This window comes from Halichoeres trimaculatus, unplaced genomic scaffold (assembly GCF_033239565.1).
Source record: "Halichoeres trimaculatus isolate MK-OKI-2021-1 unplaced genomic scaffold, fHalTri1.1 fHalTri1_scaffold_12, whole genome shotgun sequence".
Taxonomy (NCBI): domain Eukaryota; kingdom Metazoa; phylum Chordata; class Actinopteri; order Labriformes; family Labridae; genus Halichoeres; species Halichoeres trimaculatus.
Window position 1 is genome coordinate 5,733,789 of NW_027437190.1, and position 9,887 is coordinate 5,743,675.

Below are 9,887 nucleotides of genomic sequence, written 5' to 3' on the forward strand. Positions count from 1 at the left end.
CGTTTTGTTTCACTTTGGTTGTGTTTTTCTTCTTCTGTGCTACCTCCACTATCGTAGCTGCTCTGAATAGCTTCATTCACTTGCTATCACAAACACACAAAGTCACTTGCACAATGAGTGTTCTGTGATATGCTGATGGTACCACGTTAACTCTCCACCCAGAAACATCCAGATACAACCAAAACATCAACACACAGGCAGAGGAGGGGGTTGAGGCAGACACAGACACTGACACACATGTATAGAGGCTCACAGGAGATGATTGAGTAGGATTATTCCTGTTATAGTTTACTTTTTATTCTTTAGGAAAATCTTGTAGACCCTACCTTTAATGTAGACAATTTTGATAGTGGTTTTAAATTTTTTTTTTTGATATTTTTACTAAGTTTCTTAATAATCGAAAGCATAAATTTAGACCAATTTTAAATTAAATAATGAAATATATGTACACACATATTTGGTTGACTCTGGTGTTGCTTTCCCAGAGTCTTTACCAGTCAAATCTGTCTTTTCTTTGGTTTGATATCCTATCCTTTTAACACCTGACTTTATATCTGATGATAAACGATGACCTTTCATAGAAACCAATCAGGAGAGCTTTTTTTTTTTTTTTTAAATCATCTCATCTGATCAGTGGAAACAGGGCAAACCTGAGCTACATTTTGAGCTTTGTGGCAAAGACAGTGAGTACTCACGTACATGTGATGTATTAGGTTTTTTTTTTTTTAATTTTTAATGAATTTTGGAATGGGGCTGTAACATACAGTGTGGAAACAGTGAAGTGCTGTGAATACTCCCTAGATGAATTTTACTTTATGAGTCAGCATCACCCTTTCAACAAGGACATCCGACATTATTCACATACTTGAGTGGTAAAATGAGTAACATTAGGAAAGATGCCCTGAGGAAATGCTCTGTTTCTTTTCTCTTTACCCCCCTTCACAATGGCACCCTCTGTTACTCTCCTTTGTTTGCCTGCGCGCTCTCTGCCTCTTAACCTCTCTCTATAGGGTGATGTAGAGACTGAAACTTCTAGAACAGCAGCTGAGCATCCAGGCTCTGTCTTATGAAATCACACACTGCCACGAAGCTACCAGATGAGCAGCATCCCATGACGCCAGCCCCAGGCTGTCAGTGACATACAGGACAGCAGAGCAGAGGCCTCGTGGTTTGGTGAGAGAGAGCTAATAGTCTGTTCAGGCTCACTCAGCCGTCAGCTTTCACTCAAAACCTCTTTACCACCATCAAAAACCACCATGGATGATTGAATGACCCACTGCAGCCACAGAAGTCAGGCTTCCCCAATAGTGCAAGATACATGAAAAAGATGGAACTTAATGTCTCTGTGTGGACTGCAGAGCCCTGCATGACTGTACCCATTGCCCTGCATTCAAGACACCCTTGACACGCTGGCCAGAGCCAGGTAGTTTCGTAAGCTGGACCTTCCTCAATGGCAGGTTGGGTTACCCCTCCATGATGGCTGAGCAGCAGCATCTGGTACCAGAAATGGGCTGCTGGAACAGGATGTCAGATCATTTGGGCTCTGCAGTGCTCTGGTGACCTGCCAACACCTGGTGGATTGTGTTTTACTGGGTTGTGCCAGAGAGGCAGCATCGACTCAGCCAGATCTTTACCCAACTGTATCAGACTTACCTGAAACTGAAACCTGGAAAATGATTTGTCTTCCATTGGCTTGCTGCCTATCCAGGCTTTATCTCAGAGGAGGGCATGATCACAGACATCTACCACAGGCTCCTTATTGACACCACAGGCACTAAAAAATTCTACAAGTCATTGGTATTTTAACATTAATATAATGAAGGTTAATGCCTCTGTTAACATAAGCAGGTTTACATCTGTTAAATTTGCAAAGTATTTGAGTTAACGTGTTTTGATTTGATGCTACACAAATATTGACTGGCTGTATCAAAATCATATTGATTTGTGTTTGAAGAGCACTACCTGTTTACCTAAAACTGTAGTTCTTTGAGTCACATAGGAGCAGGAAACAAATCTTTGGTTTAATTCTTTGGTCCAAATACTGCCTTTGCCATCCACATTGGACACTGTGCAAAAAAGTAAAAATACAGGTAATATGAAAACAGATAAAGACCATAGACTGTATTAATATGGACGTAGTCTCCGCTACATCACCCATCTGTTCCTGATGCAGAGTAATGAAGCCAGCTGTTGGTGGATGCCATGTTGGAAATGGTTTCTCAAGGGGAAGTTTCTCTGTGACACCTCCTGAGTAACAACAAAGGGGTGCCCATCAGTCACGTGAGCTAGCGAAGCAGTGCCTCTGAACTCATTATCTCAATATCTAAACTGCTGAGTCAAAAAAGTCTTGGACCCCTTGGAGTCTTTTTTTGTTGTTGCTTGGTGTGTACTTGGTTTCCAGTCTTTCTGCAGCCAGCCTGAGGGGGAGACATGTCAACAGTCCTTGTTTAGGCTGGGTGTGGTCCTTAAGGATCCCCTTTCTGTGGATCCAACTGAGGTAGATGCTCTGACAGAAGAGCCAGGGGTGGCTTTAAGGGTGGGCCCAAAGGCCCACCCACTTTTCAACAGGCCCACCCTAAACTTTTCTTTTAATTTCTATCTATCAATACTATTAATCAATCGTTTTTTTAAAAATTATTATATAATTTTGTTACTTCATGTTTGTTTTGTTTTGTTAGACGCTGTCTTTGTGAAATGAGCCATGTTTTTGAGTCTGTAGAGAAGGGAAAAGAAAAAACTAACAACTGGATTTTAAAACATTAAGCATCATGTGGGCAGGATCAGAACATTATTTTGGGGAAGACTAGATTTTTATTTAGAATAGAATAGAACTTTATTTGTCATTGCAACAAGTGCAACAAAATTGCAAATTTTATTTTTATTTTGATTCATATTTTTTTTTTTTTATATTTATTTTATTTAACAGTGGTTAATGTCCTTGCTCTTACAGCTTATGATAAAAGGACCTCCATAGCGGGCCAGCCTAGTGGTGTGCTAGAGCACCACACTTTGTTCAGTATTATGCAGAGCGATTGCAGGTAGAGCTGTTTAATGCACAAAAGGGTTTTAAAAATGCAATTAAAGTTAAAAAACAAACAAACAAACAAACAAACAAAAAACAAACAAACATACAAACAAACAAAAAAATCAAAAAATAAAATCTGCTTTAAAACCACACAAAGTGTCAGCAGTATATTGTAAGTTGTTTTATCAATTAGATTAATGATCTAAAAACTTTTGTAACTTAAAGCTTAGCCTAAATTTGTCTGGCCCACCCAAAACGGAAATCCTACCTCTGTCCTTGAGTGGAGCCTTTGTGATCTTCTCAGCTTTTCTCACCACTTCCTGTTAGTGTTTGCAGTCCATTGTAATGCTGCCATACTGTTGTTGAATTTCTGTAAGAACATAGAAGGATAGTCCTCTTGTCTGCTCCTCATCAGTTTTCTGTCAGGTCATCTAAGCTTCAAAGCTGAGTCTGTCCGGTTGCAGCTCCCCTCCCCTCCATCGTGTGGCAGCGCAGCAGTCAGTTACTCACAGTGACGCAAAGACGACGCAGTGTCCGGAAGTGAAAGCAGAGGTAAGAAGAAGAAGAAGATGGAGGCGGCAGTGTTCATCCTGTCGTTAGTGGACTGCTGTGCTCTGATTTTCCTCTCCGTGTACTTCGTATCCTTTAACTCTGCTGTGTGTTTGGTGTGTGGCTGGATTATCCGTGAGGCAGGCCGCTCCCAGGATCTGATCCAGTGTTTTATTTACACAGAGGATCAGTTCAGAGCCGGTTAGCCTCAGTCAGTCAGGGAGAGGCTAACTGTGACTGAGCTGGGAGGCGGTTACTGTGTTTAAATACCTGATTTATCAGTTTAATGTTAGGATTAATCCTCACAGGAGTCCGACAACAATAACGAACATTTTAATGCTTTCTGAATAACTCTTAATCTGTTTTAGGATCAAATACATGAGAGGGCTCTGATCTCAGTCTATAAAAAAATCAGTCACCCCTCATGCTTTCTTAGACCTGTCCTGTAAATAGAAATGTTAGAGGCTGCTGTCATTTGTATTATTTATCTTAGAAAAAGATAAGAAGAAAAGTTTGCTCTCAGAGTTTCTGGTTTATTCAGATATCACATGTAAAGTATTGTACTGAGCTGAGGTTCAGACACCTACCGACATATGTTATTACATGTCAGGGCGAGTTCAGGTTCTTCCTGTTTCCAGGTGAAGTCAGTACTTCTCAAAGGAAATAGGTGTATGTGTGTAAGCATGTGGTTGAGGCAGCAGCTGATGTCTGCCTCTACCTGTTTTCTACTTCCACATAAATGACCTTTTTTACCCCTCACATCCCAGCCTTTTGAAGAAAATACAACAATGAGACTCAAACACATTATAATTACTATCAGTAAGTATGTGAACTGTCAACTCAGGTGAGCTCATACTTATACAAGCAGACAGTTTGATCTGTGCACTAAAGGGTGTTATCTTTACTGATCCCCATAAAACAGAATTATTCACACAGTAATGAATCAGAGTCCATAGGGAATGGATAGATGATACTCCAGGAAAACAAAAGAACAGGGACAAGAAACATAAACAGGGAAGATAAATTAAAACCATCTCAAAAGAGGCTCAACAGTCAATCAGTCTTTATTTATACAGTGCCAAATCATAAAGAACGTTATCTCAAGACAGTTAATGAAAACATTAACAGGTCTAGATCAGAATATCAAGACAAGAGAAGAAGTCTGATGTCATCATAACCCACCATGAGGACAATGCTTTACAGCATTTAGAAGTTACAATGTTAAGGAAAAACTTCCCAGGCAGAAACCTCAGGCAGAACCAGACTCATGTTAGACAGACATCTGCTGCAATGGGCAATGAAGCACAGGGAGAAGCTGAGAGAGTCAAAGAGGTAGAGGGAGGTAAATAAAGACAGGGGGACACTCAGAGACACAGACTGTAAGAAATATAATTAGAAAATATAATAAAGTATTCTATCTATCTATCTATCTATCTATCTATCTATCTATCTATCTATCTATCTATCTCTCTGTCTATCTATCTATCTATCTATCTATCTATCTATCTATCTATCTATCTATCTATCTATCTATCTATCTATCTATCTATCTATCTATCTATCTATCTATTGTTGATCCACTATTGCCTGATCCACTAAGATCCAAAATAATGAGCGCTAAATTGTGTGTGCAAGCTAAAACAATTGCCTAAACCAAAAAAATATCTTTAGTGAGTGTGTTGTAGGTGATCTGTTATAATTGCATGTGTAATTGATAACAGGTGCAAACTGCCCTCTTTGATTTAGGATTTAACGTGTGCCACCCGTGGTCACTATGGAGAGTTTGGGAGAGCAGAGTTGTTGTTAATGAAAAATGAAGTTCGAGGCCATGAAGTTGGAGGTCTTGGTGGAGGAGGCAAATAAACACTCTGGTGAACTCCAGCAGAAGAAGTCGTCTGTGAAAATGCTGTGAGCAAACCTAGAAGATCTGCCTTTGAAATAAAAAGAATACGGTCTGTAATCAGATATTATTTCGGACAGTCCAAACATGCTGACATGGACACGGAGGACTCTTTCCACCTCGTCTTTCGTTGTACCTCTGCCTCCTTCTTGCCATAATGACTACAGCTGTTTGTGTCTAACACTGTGCCAGTTTGCGCCTGCCTTTCAGATGCGATAAATACAGGCGCAAGAACAGTGGCCGCAACCTGTTTTAGGTTTCATAAGTCACATTTCGGGCGCTAAGTGATCCGAGTGGATCGCACATACTACTTTGCTCTTTTGACAGATGCAATCCTTGGTGCACCTGGTTAGTAAATCAGCTTTGTTCATGCCATCAAGTTTGCATGTGTTTTCATACATGCAAACCTTTAATAGATCAGGTCCATCGTCTGCAGTCCGGCATTGCAGTGACGGTTATAGTAAAATTGTAATAAAGCCGTAGCCGCTGGGGTCTGACATGTCCACAACAACAATCCTTTGTGAACCTTTGAGACAAACTCAGAACCTCCCAGAGAGGTGTATGGTCAGTAACTATGATGGGGAAATTCAGATTAGAAGTTAGACTGAAAGATAGAGAGAAGGAAACAGGAGCCCTGTGTGTCAGTTTTTCACCCGGCAGTCTAAACCTATAGCAGCAGAACTAAGAGCTGGTTCAGACCTGATCCAGCCCTAACTATAAGCTTCATCAAAAAGGAAAGTTGAAGCATGGTGTAAAATGATGATCAAACAGAATAATTTGAAGGCTGCTATTATTAAAAATAGACAAAAGACCACATATCAAATCTGAAAATGAAAAAAAGTTTTTTTTGCTCATTTTAAATGTGATTACAGTCTCTCAAACAGCTGTTACAGGACATGTTTACCATTGTGTGTCTCAGCAGCTGTTCTATAAATGTTTGTGAAGCTGATGGTCCTGAAGAAGATTTTGCATAAGAACTATTTTTTCAAAGCTTGTGTTCTTGACTCTGAGCTCAGATCATCACTCTGTCTGACCTGGAGTGTGATTATATCAACGCACGAGCATGCTGCTCCAAACTCAACAAAGTGAGTCCCTGTAGAGTAGCATGATCAGCTCAAGTTTAGAGCTGACCCTGTCTGCTATTAAACACACTGTTTTGTCCTCCTGTGTGTGTCAGTGGGTGATTCCAGAGATGGTGGGTCAGTGTCTGTCCACCATGCTGATGTTGGTCTCCATGCACTGGTTCATCTTCCTCCTCAACTTGCCCGTAGCTGCCTGGAACATCTACAGGCAAGTTACCATGGAAACCACAACTCTTTCACCACTGTTGATGTCATGATTATTTATAACTGTTGTTTCTGACCTGATGAAAATGTCTCACCTGGGACCTCCTCTGGCTCTTTCTGCAGGTACTTGAAGGTTCCAATGGGAAACATGGGTGTGTTCGACCCCACTGAGATCCACAACCGGGGTCAGCTGAAGTCCCACATGAAGGAGGCAATGATCAAACTGGGCTACCACCTGCTCTGCTTCTTCATTTACCTGTACAGGTGAGAACAGTACTGCGTGTACACACACACACACACACACACACACACACACACACACATACCGCTGTTAGCCTTGTATTAACACACTCCTCTGTTCCTCCAGCATGATCCTGGCTTTGATCAACGACTGAGGCCCCCTCAGAGGTTCTCTGCCCCCCTGGTGCCATACTCCAGCCCTCCTCCTCTCTCTTCTCCTCCTCCTGTCCTGTGTGCTGTCTACAAGAGCACCAGGTGTTCTCTCTGTTTTACCTGCAGTCACAATCTCAGAGTTTGTACGTCCTTAGGTTAGTATTTAACTCTGGAACATCAGCATGTTTTCATCTCCAAAAAGAGTCGAGCTGTAGCTCAGACTGCAGGAGGCTCATCATCCTGACAGATCCCTCAGTCATGTGACATCTCAGTCACGAGCGGAAACATCTCTCTGATCTAAAAGATGCGGAAACGAACAAACAGCAGATCCTCCTGACTGAAATCATCCAGAAGTTTCTTAGAGCTCCACTACCCCCGATCTCACAGTGAGGCAGATGGAAACACGTGCTGTCACCACACCATCATACCGCCTCCTGATTGGAGAATAATGCACACAGGGCTCTGTGATTGGCTGTCATTTGAAGGTTTCTTGTCACATTTGTGGAAACTTTAAATCAAAACAACTCTATTATAATCGTTTGACCTTGCAAAAGAAAGTATTGAATTAATCACATCCAACCAGGGTCAGAGCTCCCTCTGCTGGAAAATCCATGGTATGACTCCATTTCTGCACAAAGCAGGCAGTGACATGCTGCAGCAGGGGAGATAAGATGTCACACAGACTGAGTGCAGGACGATGAAAACTGATCTTCCTCACCTGTTTGTATCAGAGGCTGACTGTGGTGTGTCTTCCTCCTCCTCTTCCTCTGTTCCCCCTCTGTCTCATCTTCCTTTCTCTCAAAGGCTGAAATGGTGCTGAGGTACGATATAAACTCTGTGATTGTGATTCTGCTCTGACACTGCACAACATGCAGACATCCCTCACACACATGCACACACACTCTCATGGATCTCTGCCTCAGCATGAGTGTGTGTGTGTGTGTGTGTGATGCCATATAATCTTTGTTCTGACATGAATCTGTTGGTGAATCTTTTATTTCTGCGTGAGAACAAACCTGCACTGATGTCATGTTCACTGACTGAGCACACACACACTGTAGATCAGCTGAGCAGCAGGATGTGTGTGTCTGTTTGTGTGTGGGTGTGTGTGTGAGGGCAGATAGCCATGGACACATGGTTCATCCTGATCTGTTTTAAAGGCCTTTTAATGAGCTACATGTGTCTCTTCGTTCACTCCAGACGGTTTCTTCAGTGTTTACTCTCTGTTCATGTTTTTCTTTTTGATGGAGATTTAATGTTTCATAAATAAAAATGAAAGACGAAACATTTTAGTTTGACGTGATAAATGTGACTCTGACTGTGTCACAGTCACTTTTTGTCAATGTGTGATCAACACACAGAATCAAAACACCTCATTCTCTGATAGGAATGAGTGGAGCAGTATCTTGTCCTGCAATCCAGACACACCAACAGCAGCAGAGTATGTGAGAGCATAAAATTATCTTCACATCAGTATTTTGTGTGATTTGCCGGGAGATGGGTCAAAGATAGGTGATGAATTGAGTGGGTGTTTATGCCATTAAGAATTTATTTATTTTCAATATGTTTATTCATTCCCCAACAGTAATTTCCAAAAACCTGGATCAGCGACCAGCTCAGTGAAGGGAGCTGAATCACTTTCAGTCTCAGGCAAAATTGTCTTGGACAGGTTAACAGGGAAACAAAACAAGACCAAAACCTGTCCCAGGACTGAGTGAAAACCTAGGGACACAACTAAAGAGTGTATTGAGCAATTTTTTTTTTTTTTCAGGATAGTTACTTAAATTATAGTTTTGGTAAGGAGAAACACAAATTTGTAAATAATACATTTCTCAAGGATTTAAATGATAAAATTTCATGGTGGAGTCTAACTTTAGGAAACAGGAACAGGCAGCAAATGCTTTTTATCCTGTGTTCAAGGTAATTTAAATTTATCTTTTACATTATTTTTGTTAAAGCTGCTGTAAGGAGGATCTGTTTTAACTGCACTCCCTCGCCACCTTCTGGCCTGGAGTCTCACACGCTGTCATAAATTACTTTTAGTGAGGTGCGTATTTGTTTTGGAATTTAATGAAGGTTGGATCAAAACAACTTATTTTTTTCAAGACAACTTTTTCCTGGATACAACGCACTGAGGTAAGGTATTTATCAGTACAGTTAGGTAGCGCTACGGTTTGAAACGTGACATCAAGCAAACATTTTAGTAGCTGGCTAAATGTAGTGCTATCGGCATTCTGGTGCTCCAACATATCTGTAGGGTAACGTGACAAGTAACCACTGTCTGTAAAGAAGTTTAGTAGCTGTCAATATTTAGCGCAGCTGACAGCCTGGTGCTCTAAGACATGTCTGTAATGTGTAAGGTTAGTGAATCCTGGTTCGGTCCTGCCAGTCATCTACCAATCAGAGCTAACATAACCTCACTCATTTTATTGATAGACTCTCAAGTTTGAACAGACCACTGCAGAATAACTGCTGACTGTGGGTTGGAATGAACATGATCACAAACAGTTTAGCTCCTGTGTTAGCCTTTAGCTCGTGCTCTATCTCTCTCCTGTTTGTCTTTCTTCTGCTCTTCTGTCCTTTTTCTGTCTGACAGTTAGGCTCCAGTGTCCACCATCACTACAAAATTAATCACAGAAATCGCATTCAGCAGAGAAAAACACAGATCTCTCTTCTCACTTCTAAACTTCATCAGCCAGCGTCCTGCTTGACCCGATCTGGAAGCTAAGAAGTA

The 9,887-nt window shown here is 41.2% G+C and overlaps 1 protein-coding gene across 1 annotated transcript; it reads left to right on the forward strand.

The window, feature by feature from the left end:
* Positions 1–3,521: 3,521 nt before the first annotated feature.
* cnih4 (cornichon family member 4) lies at positions 3,522–8,417 on the forward strand. The gene is made up of 5 exons (XM_074683704.1): positions 3,522–3,663; positions 6,491–6,559; positions 6,652–6,764; positions 6,884–7,024; positions 7,128–8,417. The coding sequence occupies exons 1-5, from the start codon at positions 3,595–3,597 to the stop codon at positions 7,153–7,155; spliced, it is 420 nt and encodes a 139-aa protein (XP_074539805.1). The 5' UTR covers positions 3,522–3,594; the 3' UTR covers positions 7,156–8,417.
* The last annotated feature ends 1,470 nt before the right edge of the window (positions 8,418–9,887 follow it).

Bases quoted from the DNA above. Each gene is read 5' to 3' on its own strand.
- cnih4 (XM_074683704.1), top strand. From the start codon at position 3,595: ATGGAGGCGGCAGTGTTCATCCTGTCGTTAGTGGACTGCTGTGCTCTG. The intron at 6,560-6,651 runs GTGAGTCCCTGT...TGTGTGTGTCAG, and splicing joins GCTGCTCCAAACTCAACAAA to TGGGTGATTCCAGAGATGGT. The intron at 7,025-7,127 runs GTGAGAACAGTA...CTGTTCCTCCAG, and splicing joins TTCTTCATTTACCTGTACAG to CATGATCCTGGCTTTGATCA.